General features: G+C 42.0%; 1 protein-coding gene across 8 annotated transcripts in view; it reads right to left on the minus strand.

The window, feature by feature from the left end:
- Nucleotides 1-18,690, minus strand: part of LOC111873860 (hepatocyte nuclear factor 4-gamma) — a 156,697-nt gene that overhangs the window by 61,946 nt on the left and 76,061 nt on the right. The window contains exon 1 of one of the 8 annotated variants that reach the window (XM_033755239.1): nucleotides 4,139-4,238. The exons of 6 other annotated variants lie outside the window; for them this stretch is intronic. In XM_033755239.1, the coding sequence (XP_033611130.1) occupies nucleotides 4,139-4,154 (16 nt within the window). In that variant the 5' untranslated portion in view covers nucleotides 4,155-4,238. Of the gene's footprint in view, nucleotides 1-4,138; nucleotides 4,239-18,690 lie in introns of those variants that run through there. One more of the 8 variants, XM_033755238.1, reaches the window with a different exon arrangement.

Consider the following 18,690-nt stretch of genomic DNA (forward strand, 5'->3'; position numbering starts at 1 on the left):
ATACGAATTTCACGTGTATGTGCAACCTTTTGAATCATATTACTATTTTACATTCATACGACCTGGTTGAATAGCTTAAGGACAATTAAAAGAACATTCTTGGACAGAAGTAACGAACGCATAGTGTTTCTCTATGTGTTCTAAATAGTACTATTTCAGCCAGTATACATACCAGAAAACAACTGATGCGTATCGACATGCTTTTCAAAAGTCGCAAATATGCGCTTTCTGAAATTTATTTCACTCGATTTCGGTTCCTGCGTCTCATTCCATATAGAAAACGAAAGGGCCAGAGTGGATCGCTATCTTTCGGCCGTTGTCTAAACTACTTCTGCAGACTGCAGCCGATTACGTTGGCCCCCTCGTGACGTCGGAATATAAGAGCAAGAAATGTTACTATGCGTCCTTTCGGAGTTGCACCCTAGCAGCGCTTCCTCCCTCCCTCCTGATTAGCCATAAATATTATCCCCATAGTAACGCTAACCTCCACTGTTGCATGGAGAAACACTTTGAGTGTCCGTCATGCACACGAGTATGAAAACAGAAAAATGTACTTCAACGCATTTTCGGATGCATCCTGTGCTATTTTACATATTATCTTTCGCAAAAGTAGTCACAATATAAATACACACTGCAGAGCGGATGAAATAAGTAGTTTCTCCTTACATTTAGTTAAATATTCAACATATCGAAAAGTGATTCAAACAGAAGTTGTTGAACTTATTAAGCTGTATATTTCTGTAATGCGCTGTCTCTATGAAGTGTATAAAGTTTAGATTGGGCATCATGTAAAGTACATTTTTCCTATACAAAATAATATTCACCCGACGACTGCACTGTAAATACCGCCATAACAAACGTAACCTACATCTGATTTGGAGATGCAACCTGTGGACGGACGGATAGAGCCTGTTTATCATACATGGGCCAATTTCAAGCAGTGCGCCAAACGGTTCATGGCGGCACTGAGGACAGACAATGAAAGCTCCCAATCTCAATATCGAGTTGCCCAGAATACAGAGCAGGAAATGTAACCACCACACCGAAGACGAAGTTTTGAATACCTATAGATCTATCGAAAGAAGTTCCAAATGAATGTTTTCTTCTTTTGGGGTTAAAATTTTAGGCTTTAAAGTCCTATATTACCAACTCTCACTCAAGAATTTGTCTTTCCATCTGTTTTTGGGACGACGTGCATTTCTCTTGCAACGGGTTCTATTACAATGCTACTTTCGTCAATCTCTTCCTCTGCCTTCTTTCTGCATGTTTCTTTCGCTTGTCCTCGTCGCTCATACATTCTACTTTACTTCACGCTGACAATCTTTCCTTTATAATGCGTTCCTTTGGTAGTCCAGTTTATGAAATCCCAACAGTGGTTTAATAATTTTCGTCTGCTCTGCTTGCAGAAGTTGGTTACCTGTAACTTGAAATCCGCACTCCACTTACACACTTCAGTGTTGTCTTCGAGGCTCAGAATCATATGACACTATAGTTCTGTGCGCTTTAATTTCTATGTTTTACGATAGCACAGAAAAAGAGAGATTATGAATTGAATCTCAGCAGGAATTCCTCGAATTTAATCTGTTCTTCTTAACTTCTTCAGCAATGAAATCTGAATTTGTTAGTGTCGTTCCTAAACAAGTACTTAGTTTTCTCTGTGTTTATTTCTAGGTGAGGCCCCTTAGTAGCGACAAACAAACGGCTTCTGTTTTTCTTCTCATGTTTATGTCGCCGAAAAACAGACCAGAAGCTGAAGTGTCCGACTAATTTCTAGTGTCCCATGGCTTTCATTGAGTTTGAAGTCTTCTAAATCGAAGTTGAAAATCAGTGGCGATAAAGCGTCTCCTTGGTTAAGCCATTCCGAATAGGAAGTGCACCTATGCGCAGTTTACCTTAGAAACATTTTAGTTAGCCTAACGACTTTCACTGGTTATATATTACTTCCATCCTAACTGAATCACAAGTTTTTATGTGTCTCATTATCCCAGTTATTTCGCAGTATATGATTAGTGCCGAATATCTGATCTGTAGTTGATTGGTTACGCTGAAATCCACACTGCGCAACCCGAAAAAATATTCTTTTACGTATGGACTTAATCTTGAGAGGATATCTAGATACAATTGTATATCTAGTTGATAACGGTGATATGCCACCATAGTTACCATAAACACTTTCGTCTCGCTTCTTAGAAATAGTCACTAATAAATTAGCTGCATTAATAAGGCAAGGATTCCTTATTGCCAATGGAATTTATAGTGCTTTGGATCTGGGAAAATAATGTTTGCCTTCCTGCTTGGAACAATTCTGCTGGATGTCGAACAATACCTGCCGATTTCTACCTTCCAGTTTTTCAGTATCAGTCGCAACTTCAAAAGGACTAATCTCATGGACTAGTGGTTCAGCAGTCTGTGTTTCAGTCTGCCTACCATCGTTAGAGACCTTACAAAGTATGTAACTGAGAGAAGTATTTCTTCCACCTATTCACAGTGTGGGAATCTGCAAGGAAATCACCATTCTCATCCTTCGTCAATTTAGTCCTAGGTTGGCAACTCTTCTTAAATTCACTTACGCTTTAGGGCCACTCAAATCAGTAATATTCTTGTTTCTACTGTTGCTTTCAAGCTCGTTAATTGTGTCTTTCAGATATTTATTCTTTTTCTGAACTGAAATGCCTACTAATATCAAGTGTCACGTAGCTAGCTCAGATTCTGCAGCAGCTGTAACATAACTTACGTCCCTTCATTTAATAATTCTGAACACTCGTCAAACTATGATATAGCTTCATCAGTTCATAATAGCCTTGTTCAATGGTTCCCAAACTGGGGAACATGCCCCATGGGGGGGAGGCTGACCCAATGAGAATAAATCAAATATAATGTTAACTTCAGCTTAAGTAATCAATTTTTACCTGAGTTAATCAGATCTTCCGTAAAACCAGTCAGGATCCTTAATCTAAAATGTTTAAAAAAAAAAAGAAAGTCGGTTACATTTCAGTATTTCTCTGCATTGTTCATCGCCGACTGAAAAGCACCGTGCAACGTTTTCATTTTAAAGTTTCGATTGTTATTGACAGTTTTGGTACGAACTGCCAGGGTCCTCATGCAGATATTAATTTCCACGATTTCAGATATTATCCGCTGTTTATTTGTGCACTGTTAGTTGGGCTTGCTCTTCTTTCTATTTCGGACATTATTTAAAGAGGCTTAAGAACTTTTCACTTTGTCAGGACGCGCTGCAGTCTCCTAAAATTTTTAGGAGGAAACTGGGACAGACACATGAAGTAAATATCTGTGTGTGTGCGCGCGCATGTGCACGTCATATACAGTGACGTGAAGCCCCAGCACATGAAAGGCAGTGTCTACCCGACTAACCCTGTAATAACAATTAACGCCTTGTAAAATCTATCCTTGGGGGAACATTAAAATATTGAACCACTGAAAACAAATCAATCAAATCATGTGCTAGTGCGGCCAATGTAAGAATTCGGCCATAATGTACGATTTCTGTGCTACTACCCGAGTACTCTAAGAATTTCGGCCATATTTTAGAATTTCTGTGCTTCTACCCCGCTACTGTATGCATTCCGGACACAGTTTACAAGTTTTGAGCTACTGGACGACATGTCTGGTTACTCCTTGTAATTGTCGTGTTAACACCTGGACATTGAATATATTCGGCCACTATGTAGAGATTCTGTGACAACACGGAAACTGCAAAGTCCGGCCAATCCTTATAACCTCTTTGCCATTCGACATCACGGCACTATTTTCGCTTGTACGTTTTGCCGAACACTTATAATAAGAGTAATATGGCGGACTAGAAGTTCTCGTAGCGGTGCTGTGAGAGTTGTGACTCATGATAGTCTGTTAAAAATCAATCGATGTTTCAGAAGAACATATTGTCTCTATCTTCAGGGTCGATAATTAAGATAAGCAAGAAACTATCATGAAGCAGGCAGCAAATTTTTGCTTGGCTTACAGTTCGACCATGAAGATGGAGGCGAGATATTCCTCCGACCCGTCCATTCACTTTCACCAAACTACACGGCATTACATCCCAGAGGACAGAAGTCTGTGTTTATAGTAAAAATTTTGAGGAGTACTTGCGAAGAAATGCGACGTGCTAATAAAGACTTACCTAGTGTAGGCACCATACTGAAGGCCGTGTCTGTCTCGGTCACGTGCTCCGTCCACTGATACGCGCGCACTGTCAATAGAGGCTGGTCTGACACACAAACGCGCTGACTTCACGCGAGCGAGTGACTAAGAAAACTTTGCACACCGCTGGATTCACGAGGTATTAGTCAACCTCAGCTCATGTCAAGCGTCTGAAAAAATGTTTCAGCAGCTGTTTTGAATGTTTCACATTTGTAATGATCACAGGCGATGACTCATTTGCTTATGGGTGTGATTTGAAACCACGCTTGACTGTTTACAGTAGGCTAGTAAGGGTCATTCCCCTTCTAATGCTGTCCACCCCTCTCTTTCCGCATGTATGAATCACAAAATCAAGATACCGAAAATTGTATATTTTCCTAATCCCTAGTGCTATACTTCATGCTATTTTCCTGAAAGTCACCCCCTGCCAGCAACACAAGCCTGCCAGTGCAAAAAGTGTCTGTTATAACTAGAAACGAATGGCAAAACTATACTTCGATGCCAGCAAACACAAGAGCAAATTTAAAAGTGAGGAGTTTCGGATGACAAACATAAACAAAACGTAAACACTGCCTGTGACTCATACAGGAAGGGGCCACATCAGCACTGAACTTGATTTCAAATGGAATATTTAGCAGGAAGGGCACATTATTCAAGAGTTCTACTAGTTATCTTCTGAGGTGTTACGCCGTGTGTATTCGGAGGAACATGTCGTTTCTATCTTCAGGGTCGAAGAATAAGCCAAGCAGGAAACCGGCGCGAAGCAGGTAGCAGTTGGTTGACTACGACCAGACTACACGGCGATCATAACCACGGTTGCGGGAGCCTCGGAGCATACAGATATTTTGAAATGTAAATTACTCAACTAGGTGAAGCTCGAAAATTGGAGATGATAGCACAGACGCGATATGCAATGGCAGCTTTTTGTACTGTATACTCCGATACTACGACAGAAATTACTGTAACTAGTGACTCGACATAGTGTTCAGACATACGGCAAAATCGTACATGACAAATTTACGAAAATGTCTTCTTGCGTAAAACCTACACGAAACATCATTATAGAAATTCTATTCACATTCGAGTTGACTGACTTACTGAGAGGCGATTAAGTAACTGGGCGGACCCCTCGAATTTAACAATTTTCCTCAGTCTTGGATATACCACCCCGTATTACTGAGCAAGGTGGCTCAGGTCATAACGCTTCCAGAGGTGTCCGGTTCGAATCTCAGGCGACACACTGATTTTCCTGATTAATATTTTCCGTTGTTTTCATCAGTCTCTCCAGAAGTGTGCCAAGACAATATCTTGAGATAAATCACGACCTCTTCCTTTCCCATCCTTTGCAATTGACAGTTCATTAATGATCCTACCTGTCATCGCTACTGTATTTAGTCCGAGCTACTAGAAGTGTCCATAAATTAAGTGCAGAGGGTTTTATAACTTTGTTGACCGATTCACGGCGCTGCACTTCACGGCGACCGGTGCGCCGCTTGTTGCGAGGTGCATACGATTTTTTCCGATGAATCAGCGTGCCTGATGGCCGATAACGTTCGGAATGATGGGAAGTAATTAACTTGCGGATTTAATTTTCAAATTAAAAATCTGACGGCCCCTATAAATTTTCCTTTCCTTGGGAGCTCAGATTTATAGTTAATTACAAGGGAAGTACAATGGCGGTACATATTGCCGAGTAGCTTTGTCAAGCAAGTATCCGCGTAAGTATTCTCCTGTTATGAACTTGAAGCGGTTAGTTCTGCTACGGGAGTTCAACAAAACGAAAGAAAAAAACATTTGATTTTTGTCTGCTATAAATGAATACCAAGATGAATTTTCATTGAAATATGTCAAAGGGGTTTTATATATATATATGAGTATGAGGGGTGAGCCATAAAACTGGACCTAGCACTGCGACCTTCAATGGTCTATTGTGCTTTATATATATGTACATATTTGAGCAAATTTACGCCATTCAATAAGGTACATAATTCAGTAAGTGTATTAAACCTACGGGCAGTAACACCGGTATAAGAGAAGTGCCATATAGCCTACAGTGTGTCATAAAAATCTGTGTACGTGTAAACCTTCCTGTAGGCTCTTAGGTCGAGTGAGTCTTATAATTAATTTAGATGAAATTTTCACATTTTAATAATAGTGTAAAAGACGTACCTTAGACCAAGTCTCATGAAAATGTGTCAAAGTACTAAAAAAATGTATGTAAACTTAATTTCAGATCTTAATTGGTTATGAAAATTAACCAGACTGCACCCATATAAAAGCGGTTCCATAAAATCTTGTGTGAATCTGTTCTATTATGCTTCCTCTTAGTTCGTCCTGTGGTTTGGAGGATTACTTGCCAACAGATACTCGTAGAAATAGAGGCGTGATAGTAAGTGCTACTCTTTCAATATTTTACAGAAGCATAACAATATGACGCTAAATAAATTTAATGAAACGACAGTGGTCCCTGGACTAATTTGCTACAGTGTATGGTAATGTTGCTTGTGTAGACCAAGCATCTCTATTGTCAGCAGTTAAATGTCCTAACATTTTTTTCCCTTGGCACTACAGCCCCAGTAGGCCTAGGCCTACCTCCGTGAACTTCTCCGTTCACTTCGGTTTTTCTAGATCTTACACATTCGGTGGGACTCCTTGGGCGGGTGATCAGCTCGTCGCAAGGCCTCTACCTGTACACACACACAAACTAAACATCCATGCCCTGAGTGGGATTCGAACCCACGATCCCGGTTTCCAAGCGAGCGAAGACAGTGCATGCCTTAGACCGCTCGGCTACTGTGACCGGCGTCCTAACATTTAGCGCTGGGTAATTGTGCAGCTGTTAATATCTAGAAAAACAACGTTTGTTTAAACAATATTCGGACAACTTCTTTGAAGCGTTCTGCCTACAGTGGAAAGCAAAGGAGTTCGAACACATAGCGTTACATAAGACAATATGTTTATTATACGTAAGCATTCACATCGAAACGACTTTTTCTCTATCTCTATCTCCTGCATACATAATTATGTAATTGCTACTTCAATTGAACTGACTCCATGGAGCAGAGTGCTTCTTGAGAAGCTGAAGTGAATAAACATGACATAATAAAATAAAAAAGATTATTTCATCTCCCGCTGCTAGAAGGACAAATAGACGGACTGGAACTGTTTGAGATGAATTTACGGGAGGACGAAGAAAATTCCATAATGTTACATTCCTAATTTATACTGCCTGTCTGTCTGTCTATGGCTCTACAACCCTTAGTGGACCTTGGCCGCTTTTTCAGTTTCTTAATCTATACACAGTCGGTAGGACTCCTTGGACGGGGGATCATCCCGACGCAAGGCCGCTACCTACACAGGACAACACCAACAAAGAATAAACGCACACAGACATCCATGCCTCGAATGGGATTCGAACCCACGATCCCAGTGTTCGAGGGGGCGAAGATGGTTCATGCTTTAGACCGCGCGGCCACCGTGATCTGCCCTAATTTGTACTCTTCGCCTCATATTAACATAGCTGAATGTGCAGGACATATCAGAGAGATGAGAAAAATATGGGCCGATCATTTTTGTCGAAATTCCCGGAGGTACGAGACCACTTCCAAGACCTAGACATAGATGTGAAAATAATGTTACAGTTTGACTTTATTCATTATGGCCCGTCACACAAGTTAACTGTTCTAACATCACAAGGCACCTGGGCGAGTACCAGTAGTACCAAAGCACACACTTTTGCCAATCACTTAGCATCCGTCTTTCAACCGCACCCCTCCAACAACCTACCAGAAGAAGGGAATTCCATCATAAACTATCTGGAATCTCCCTATCAACTTGATCCCCCTCCCCCCCGCTTCAAACAATCCGAGGTCAAAACTATCATCAAAACCTTATATCCCAAAACTTCCCCAGGGTACGACCTCATCACGGGAAAAATCCTTCAAGAACTTCCCCCTGCTGGAATCAAACACATTACGCAACTCATCAATTCCTCCATCCTCATCGGATACTTCCCCGACCAATGGAAAGTAGCCCAAATCATACTCCTCTTGAAACCAGGTAAACCCCCTCATGTGCCCGCATCTTATCGACCTATAAGCCTTCTCCCCTTGCTTTCCAAAGTCTTTGAAAAACCTCTCTTCCAAAGACTTCTCCCCATAGTTGAAAACCAACTACTCTTTCCTGATCACCAATTCGGATTTCGGCAACGTCACTCTACAATACAACAAACTCATCGAATTGTGAACAAGATACACGAGGCACTGGAAACGAAACAGTACTGCTCAGCAGCCTTCCTGGATATATCTCAAGCCTTCGACAAAGTTTGGCCTACTGGCCTTCTGTTCAAACTACGTCGCTCTCTTCCCCTCAACTACTTTCTCCTCGTCAAATCCTACCTACAGAATCGTCATTATCGAGTTAAAGTCGACAATGCATACTCCGGCCTTCTTCCGATCCGTACAGGAGTCCCACAAGGCAGTGTCCTTGGGCCACTCCTCTACCTCCTCTACACCTCTGACCTACCATCCTCCTCCGACGTCACTACAGCCACATTTGCTGACGATACAGCCGTCTTAGCTATAGACCCCGACCCGACTAATGCCTCTCAAAAACTACAAAGCAGCCTCAACGACATACAGGACTGGCTCTCCCTATGGAGACTGAAAGCAAATGGATCTAAGTCAACCCATATCACCTTCTCCAACCGCAGAGGAAACTGTCCAACAGTTTACATCTACAACGACCCCCTCCCTCAAGCTGAAGTCGTCAAATACCTTGGCCTCCATCTGGATAAACGCCTCACATGGCACCACCATATCTTCACAAAGCGGAAACAACTGGGCATCACGATATCGAAACTCTACTGGCTACTCGGACGCAAATCCAAACTCAACTTAAACAACAAGCTCCTCATCTACAAAGCCTCCATCAAACCCATATGGACCTACGGGATCCAATTATGGGGAACAGCATCTACCTCCAACATTGAAATCCTAGAACGCTTCCAATCGAAAGTCCTGCGACTCATAACTGACGCACCATGGTACGTCCCTAATGCAGTACTACGGAAAGATCTCCAAGTCCCATCGATCAAGGAAGAAATTCGCCGCTTCAGCTCCCGGTACAGAGAAGGACTCAGTACCCATCCCAACCGCTTAGCAACGCAACTCATGAAGCCACCTACCTCTCGTAGACTGAAGAAGAATCTGCCCAGTGACCTGCCCTCCAGATTCTCAGATTAAAGTAGCTTGTAGTGTAGTAAATAAGTTAGCTTTAGGAACACTCCCTACAGCCCCAACAGGACTATCCATACTCCACGGAGAGGCACTACTGTGTGTCTCTCCCCATGACATCGTAGATACTTTTCAAACCATTCTGCTAAATGTATCTTTACAGATTGCACAATAAAACATGGGATGTCAAAAAAAAAATTAACTGTTGTAAAGCGATATGACAACACCGTCCAGTGTGACTCAGTATATGTTTGTTTGTATGGTGTCTGTATATGTTTCGGTCAATTGTGACCATCTTCAGAGGGCTATAACAACAAGCCAAGGAACTAGTATTACGCAGATCGTAGTACATATACTTAAAGTTCTGTATAAACAAATGTAATTATTAAAGTAAAAAAGCGTTTGAGTTAATAATATATTATTAATGTTCTTAATATTTAAGATCTTGAACCGCTAAGGTTTGTGTCTTCGTGCCTCTTCTGTCAAGATGGGAGATTGGGGTGTTGTCTGCCGTCCTCTGAGGTCTAGGCAGCGTTGTGCTCCCTTTTTGTACGATTCGTTAAGAATCTGCACTTATATTATGGGCATTTTTATATAACATTCAAAACTGACCGAAATATGTAAAGGCACTATAATCAAATATATACTGAGCCACACTGGACGGTTATATTTTGTAATAATATTACAGTTCTTAACGAAAAACTGTGGATTGAACAGACTAACAATAGAACTGTTGTGAAGACAGCGATGAACACTCGGATTCTTGCAAATATCGGGACTACCTTCCAGAAGTGAGCATAACTTTATCAAGAAAGAGTGCACCATGTGGTAGTCAGCTTATATTCATGTCCCGTAATCACACTTTATATCTGTCTCAAAGCGACGATAAGATAGACACAAAGTAAATGAACCAGCAGGAGGTGTTTACTGAGCTACAGTGAGTTTCATTTCTTCTTAATATCTGTTTACAGTAACTCTTAAACTTCTAGTCTGACCCCCCAAATCAGCAACACACGAAATATATTTATTATATTTTCAGTTCTTAGTGCTCGCGTATTTAATGTAGAGGCCCGCTCTCTTTTGGGGGCCTTCATATTTAAAATTGCACTCCGGTTTCTTGTAATTACGCCTCTGTGTTCAGTTTCGGAACAATGGGGTCTGATGCATGGCGAAGTTGCCCCTGTGCTTAATTAATTAAGCACTATTCCATGAAGCATATGGGGGAGTGGATGTATATTTCTACCATTCTTGACCTCGGCAGTAGCTGGAGGTGAGTGGTCGGCTTCACACTCCGGCCGCTTTGCCCCGGGGAAAGAGCCCCAGGTACCCATTGTATAGGGGGCTGGATGGGCCCCAGAGCCGGTCTGCACGATGTGGAGAAGAAAAGAACCTTACCATTGCAGGAAAACGAACCCCGGGCGTCCAGCCCGTACATCATGTTCATTTCACAATGTCTAATTTCGCAGATTTAAATTCTGATTTCTACGGGTTGCTTTTGAGTACTGTTTGCATGAAGGGAGAATCAGATTCGAAAGTACTACCCGATTTCTATTAAATGTGGCGTTGGTGGTTCAAATTAAACGTCGTTGGACGAATTTTATTTTGATGCTAAACGCAGAACTTACTTCTCAATCTCAACGAATGTTCTGAATACGTCTTATGAGACAAGTAATTGGCACGTAACATGGCCTACCTCGTTTTCGTTGCAGTTAGTGTCTGTGCGGTGCAGCGTCTAGTGCTTATGAGCTCTCTAATAATGGAGAAATGAGCAAAATCGCTAAGAACGCACACCTCTCGCGCAGAAATGCGCCATTAGTTCCGCTACGTCTGTCCGTCAAGAACCGCAGAACAGACTTTCGAACATTTAATCTTGAGGACTTTTGCTACAGTTTATCAACACATGCGAACAACAGCAACGGGCACGTTAGGTGCAGCCATTCTTCAGTCGGCATTGCAGTGTCTATCTTTGCTGAAAATAAATTTCCGACGTTGATAGATTGAATAATCAGTGAAATCGCCATTTAATGTAGAAGCGTGGATCAGTAGGTGATTTATCTGTGGAAACTGCAGCTACTGATGAAACTGTGTCCGAAGGTTCTGTCCATTTGTTGCATTTGAGATTAGTTACAGTTATGTGCGGCTGCGCAGTAATGCAGGAGAATATTACAAAACGCATGTCGAAATAAATTGAGTATAGTGTCAAAACAGTAAAGCGTATTTCGGAGTTTAATTTGCACCTGAGGGCCAAATCGTTGAACCACTGTCAATCTGTGATTGAAACAAGCGTCATCTCTGTTGTTTAGTAGTGAATTTGAAAATGGCCGTTATGATGCTCTTTTTCCAGTTGAATAAAACGATAATTTCACCTTTTCTGACAAAGCTAATATTCATAGACACCCTCCGTCGAAAATGTTTTCTCTAGATATCGGGTACGCTCATTGCATATTGTTAGTCTGTAGCTATATATCCGTAACTTTTAAACTTATTCAGCTTAGGTATTTTTGAAAATAATTTATCTGAAAATTTCCCTTTGAAATTTCGTCGAGTTTCATCGCAGTGACCACTGATCAAACGAAACAGCTGGTAAACAAATAAGTAAACCTGAAACTTTTCATAGGCTTCTGTCTAGAAGACTTCTGTTGCAAGTGGCTGGGTTTGCTTTCCTGACATACACTCGAACTAGCAATACCTCTTCGCGTAATAATAAATTCGTAAAACATGCAAAGCGAACAGCCTTTCTTTCCCGCCCCACTTCAGGCAATATCGCAATGCAGAACACCAATCCAACTTTCACGAAGTATGTCCCAAAAATCCATCTTAATATTATCCTTCAATCTTCTCGTCCTTCGAAGTGATAATTTCCCAAGACATAACGCATCAGTAATGCAGTCCCTATCCGACCTACGCGTCTAGCCCATTCAGAATTCTCAATTTCACTGGCCTAGTGACATGTCTAAACCGAAGTGTCCTGAATAGCACAACAAATTGAAACTGATCGTACATTAATCTCACACGGTGCACACACTTATCAAATGCAATCCACTTTTTCAAGTCGTTCGCTGTTGAAGTGGACATAAATTGAGTTCATTTGTTTACATAAGCAATGTTGTCATACTGCTTGTTGTAAGTGTGTAAATCTTTGGATTTCTAGGAAATGTTGCATGAAAGTTAAGCTTTCAACATACAAACTTCCACTGAAATCCAGGGGCGTCGAGGATCCTAAAGTTTTGAGTCAATAACTGGCTCAGAAAGAAATCAGTATGTAAATCCAGCCCATATTCTCACTTACTTACTTACTTACTAGGCCGTGCCATAGCTCAAGCGGTTAGTAGCTGGCTTCCCACCGCGGCGATCCGGGTTCGAGCCCGGGTCTGGTCAAGTGGGATTTGTGGTGGACAAAGTGGCGCTGGTGCAGGTTTTCTCCGAGTACTTCGGTTTCCCCTGCCAATCTTCATTCCACCAATTGCTCCACAATCACCCTCACCTATCATCTGGGGCTGATACAATAGGCCAGAAGTGGCCGCAGCAAAAGGGACTTAGTCCCACCCCACTAGCATTAAAAAAATAATACTTACTTACTTATGGAGCTGGGCCTTCTTGAGGAGAAGTCAATTCTGCAGCTACTCAAGAATTTCCCAACATTTTTTGAAAACCGAAGGTTCATTACCGTGTTCACAAGAACCCTCCACTGGTCCATATCCTGAGCCAGATCAATCCAATCCATACCATCCCATCCCATCCTATCTCTCTAAAGTCCATTTTAATATTGTCCACCCACCTTCCCAGTGGTATCTTTCCTTCTGGCTTTCCCACCAATATCCTATACGCATTCCTCGTCTGCCCTATTCGTACTACATGTCCTGCCCACCTTATCCTCCTTGACTTGATCATTCTAATTATACTTGGAGAAGAGTACAAGTTATAAAGCTCCTCATTATGCAGTGTTCTCCAGCCTCCTGTCACTTCATCCCTCTTCGGTCCAAATATTCTCCTCAACACCCTGTCTCAAACACCCTCAGTCTATGTTCCTCCCTTAATGTCAGAGGCCAAGTTTCACATCCATATAGAACCACAGGCAAAATTATAGTTTTGTACGAGTATATTCTAATTTTTATGTTTTTGGACAGCAGACGAGAAGACAAAAGGTTCTGGATTTTGCCCTGCATTTTGGTGACCAGAGAGCAACATGTACTTAGTTTTCTCTGTGTTTACTTCTAGACCAACCTCCTTACATGCGTCATCCATGTTCTCACACACTGCTTTTTCAATGCCCATTTCAATATTACGTGCCCATCTACACCTAGATCTCCCGTAAGGGTCTAGCCTGTGTACGCAGGATGCAGAGTATTAACGAATAAAAACCGAGGTAATAAGCTCAATTTGAAGAGCGCCAGACGTGTCGAGAAGTGTCGTGTCTCGTTTCACAAGGCCATTAATCACCAATGACGATTGCCCAGATGTCTGTAATATATTTAACGCAGGTGTACAAACGCGAGCTAAAAGGAAGGTCAGTTGAAGTATTGCAATATCTAAAACTTCGGTAATCTACATGAATGCTCGTCAGGTCTTCTGGGATGTAACGCCATGTAGTTCGTAGGAAAGTCCTAATGTCTCGGAATGACCTTCTGTCGCCATCTTCAGGGTGGATTACCCTGATGAAAACCACAGATCTCATATTAGATCCTCCCTCCAATAAAACCCAACTGAATACACCGAAGTCGAAGAAGGGGAGCACTGTGTGTCTGTGGTAGAGACGTGTTGGGCAGTGCCTGCTGTCTCAAGCGCTGCGATGTGTTCTGTTTGTGTAGCTTCAGTAGTGTACCCTCCATTAAACCTTAGAAGACAGTGGGAAAAAATGGAACGAGGAAGTCTTTCTCTTCTCCGAGGTTTCATATTTAAGACGGTGAGAACATATACTTACGTGATAGGTACCAGTGTTGCGTAACCAAATTGTCACGTGTTAGGTATATGTCACGCGACAATATGTAAGTCTATAACTGATAGGTAAAAGTAAAGCTAGCCGGTCACGGTAGCCGAGCGGTCTAAGGCATGCACTGTCTTCGCTCGCTCGGAAGCCGGGATCGTGGGTTCGAATCCCACTCAGGGCATGAACGTTTGTGTGCGTTTTTCTGTGTTTGTCTACAGGTAGAGGCCTTGCGACGAGCTGATCTCTCGCCCAAGGAGTCCTACCGTATGTGTAAGATCTAGAAAAACCGAAGTGAACGGAGAAGTTCATGGAGGTAGGCCTAGGCCTACTGGGGCTGTAGTGCCAAGAAAGAAAAAAAAAATGTAAAGCTCTCCCTGTAACAGGCTGTGAAGGCCCGTAGGGTTGTGAGACGTTGAGAGTCCCACATTATCTAGACAATCGGCTCAAAGATGGCGGTAAGGTTGTCAGCCTTACGCGCCGGCCGCGCTTTACTCCCCAGGAAAATTATTTAATTAATTCCTGGTACTCATTTCTGTTAGAGGCTGAGTAAACCCCAGGGCCTAGTGCGGCTGGGAGGATTAGGTAGAGCGAATAACATCACTCCAGAAAGTATCCAGACACCAACTTAAGATAGCTTCCTTATTAGAGGACCCACCTTCTTTGCTAACAACAAAGTAGCAGGGCCTCGTCTTTCTTTCAATTTCCGTATCGTAACAGGTCACATGACAGGACGATGATGATGGTATATACTCAAGAAACTTGCAGCTTAACCTATTTTATGGGTAAATAATATTAATTCCCCGTGTGAAGAAGGGTTAGAATACCTCCACCATAGCCCTGCGAGTCGTACAAAGCTATGAGAGGGGTAAGCATTGCCTGGAGTATAACTGGGCCACCCTGCTACCGGGAGATATATGAATACGGGGACCTGGCCCTCCTGATTGGGGGGAGGAGCTCAAGTCTGACGACCTTGCACTGTAAAATGATTCTTGTTTCAAAATAAAAAACCTGGCGCAGTCGGCAAAATCTTCCAACAAAGGCTATCATTCAAAAAGGACTCTTTTGCCAATGACGATAAAATAATATTAATGAATTACTATAAAATGAACTCTGTGTCTGATTTATTCGGCACGAGACAGTCGCAACCACAGCTTCAACATCTGAGGAACAGCAAGCAGAGGTCGAAGAAACAAGACACAACAGGTCAGATTCCAACTTTCCTCTTGAATGTTACTTCAACTGATCTGAGCCACTTCCTGACAAACCCCGTCTTCGCAAAATTACGGCGTAATTGTTTCGATTTTGCATTGCTATGGAGGCAGACTCATGCAGGCTTATCAGATGCACCTCAGACAATAAAATGACGATGTAATTATGTAACTAGCTTCAGGCGAGTAATTACAGAGCATTCGTACAGTCCCGTCAGCCTGCAAATGTATAAAAGTTTTCGAAAAGATCTACGAAAATGTTTTGTATCTCATATATGATCTGAAACTTCTAATGCATTTTGTATTTCGTTTTAGTGAGATCTTTAGCTTTAAAACGACATAAAGTCAAAATTTTTTTTTCAAATAGACCACAGTCGAGCTTCGTGATATAATTTGTTACTGCACCTCTCATGTTTTCGCTTGTTATTTTAATAATGATCTATCAACTGTATATACATAATATATAATAGGTAGGAACTATGATACCGTCAACACAATAGATATTTCAGTATTACGTTTAGATGTTTATTTACTGCGACATGTTTCGGGCATACATGACCATCATCAGGCAGGAATACGTATAGTTATTGAAATAGCGATACGGATCCTTATCGGTGCAACGCGTCGTATTGAATATTAACATAAAAACTTTGCCTCGGATTAGTGTATAGTTAAAATAGCAAATACATGATTAGGAATGAAAATAGAAGATAGAATAAAGGGGTAGTATATACAGAGTGTTTCATGACTTTAGGGCATAACTGCAGGGGGTGATTTCCTAGGTCTTTGTGATCAAAAAAGTTCATATAAACATGTGTCCGATTTTGGACGGTTACCGAGTTACACGCCCTCGTATGAACCGCGTCTGTCATCTGGCGGGTCGCTATTTTTAGCCAGCTACAGATAGAGCGTTCTCGTTATCTCGACACTTGAGAGGCACCTAAGGCGTGGTGGGTTGGTATGTCCGGCGCGGTTCACAACCAAGCGGCAGCCTGTGTTGCGGCCGGGGGTGACATTTTCGAAAATCAGCTTTAAGCACCAATCAATTCAAAGTAAAGGTAAAAATCACGAAGTTAACTTTACAGTCATACTTTAAATGTATCATGTATTATGCTGCTTTTGTTCCGTTTATTGTCAGTAATCGTTACTTTCTATTCTGAGTTTAAAACGGTCATAACTCCGTAACCGTCCAAAATCGGACACATATTTATATGAGATATTTTGATCACAAAGACCTAGGAAATCACCTCCTGCAGTTATGCCCTAAAGTCGTGAAACACTCTGTATAAAATGTTGAAATAATATTAAAACATATTGAAAGTATGTTAGAAGTATATAAAAGGCATTAACACCTATATGTAGGGTTAGGGATCTGTACTTACTTACTTACTTACTTACTCATGGCGCTGAGCCCTTCTGGAGGAGCCCGCCAATTCTGCAGCTACTCAAGAATTTTCCAGCATTTTATGGAACCCTAAGGTTCAGTACCGTGTTCACAAGAGCCCTCCACTGGTCCCAATCCTGAGCAGATCATTCCAATCCATACCGTCCCATCCTATCTACCTAAGATCCATTCTAATATTGTCCACCCACCTACGCCTTGGTCTTCCCAGTGGTCTCTTTCCTTCCAGCTTGCCCACCAATATCCTATATGCATTTGTCTCCCCCATTCGTGCTACATGCCCTGCCTACCTAATCCACCTTGACTTGATCATTCTATTTATACTTGGAGAAGAGTACAAGTTATGAAGCTCTTCATCATGCAGTTTTCTCCAACCTCCTGTCACTTCATCCCTCTTCGGTCCAAACATTCTCCTCAACACCCTGTTCTCAAATACCCTCAGTCTATGTTCTTCCCTTAATGTCAGGGACCAAGTTTCACACCAATACAGAATCACAGGCAAAATTATAGTTTTGTATATTCTAATTCTAAGGTCGTTTATCCAAGGAATCCGTCCAGGTCCGAGTCTTTGTGTTCATTTTCGTAACATAATTATTTTTTACTGTGAAGAGTTGTTAGTCCCACGCCCAACCCCCCAGCTGGAGGACCACCCCTTGTCGGCTGTCCGCGACTTCTTATTCAATATATTCGCAGATTTCCTCCAAAACTGAGGGTTAGGGATCTGTATGCCAACTAAAATATTTATTTTAAGCTGATATCCTGCTACGGCGTAGATCTGGGCGTGTGTGTTGCCTAGGTCTTGTTACAGAAATTCTACGTAATAAGCCCGGTATATGAGGCCCAAAGACAAGTTTTCAATCTGCAATAGATGAGGATCAGTCTGTTAGTGTTTTACGGTTTCAGTAAACTTACTATACAGCATTGTCAATAAATGTTCATGTTATAAGTAGCACTAATTAAGATCAATTTGCAAACTTTGTTTACATTAAATCAGAGCCTACCTTTATAAATAAAAAAAAAGTTATTCCTGTAACAGGCGGTGGAGGCCCATAGGGTTGTGAGACGGCGAGGCTCCCACATTTTCTCTAGACAATCGGCACACAGATGGGGGTGAGTTTGTCAGCCTTACACACCGGCCGCCCTTTACTCCCAGGAAGATTCCTGGTACTCATTTATAATAATCTTTATGCAGGGGTTTGAAAATTGCTTTAGAGGTTCCTCCAAGGTAAAAAGGTTGAGAAAGGATGCCGCTAAGCGGTTAACTATACGAGTACACTGTGGTGATGCGACCATGATGACGCGGTATTGTACTACTGTGTGTGAAGAACCTTACAGTACGCCCTTAAGAAGGTCCAAGGAAATCATAAGGCGTTGGAATGGAATTGGCATTAGTCTCTGATGCATGTTGCCTGTGCTAATTTATTGGACGAAAGCGTAAATACTAGAAATGTCTCTTTATTCGGTTATATTTGCTATACTATCAGCCACTAATTAACCGGTCACGGTAGCCGAGCGGGCTAAGGCATGTACTGTCTTTGCTCGCTTGGAAACCGGGATCGTGGGTTCGAATCCCACTCAGGGCATGGATGTTTAGTTTGTGTGTGTGCGTTTTTCTGTGTTTGTGTACAGGTAGAGGCCTTGCGACGAGCTGATCACCCGCCCAAGGAGTCCTACCGAATGTGTATGATCTAGAAAAACCGAAGTGAACGGAGAAGTTCATGGAGGTAGGCCTAGGCCCACTGGGGCTGTAGTTCCAAGGAA

The sequence above is a fragment of the Cryptotermes secundus genome, unplaced genomic scaffold (assembly GCF_002891405.2).
Source record: "Cryptotermes secundus unplaced genomic scaffold, Csec_1.0 scaffold414, whole genome shotgun sequence".
NCBI classification, from domain to species: domain Eukaryota; kingdom Metazoa; phylum Arthropoda; class Insecta; order Blattodea; family Kalotermitidae; genus Cryptotermes; species Cryptotermes secundus.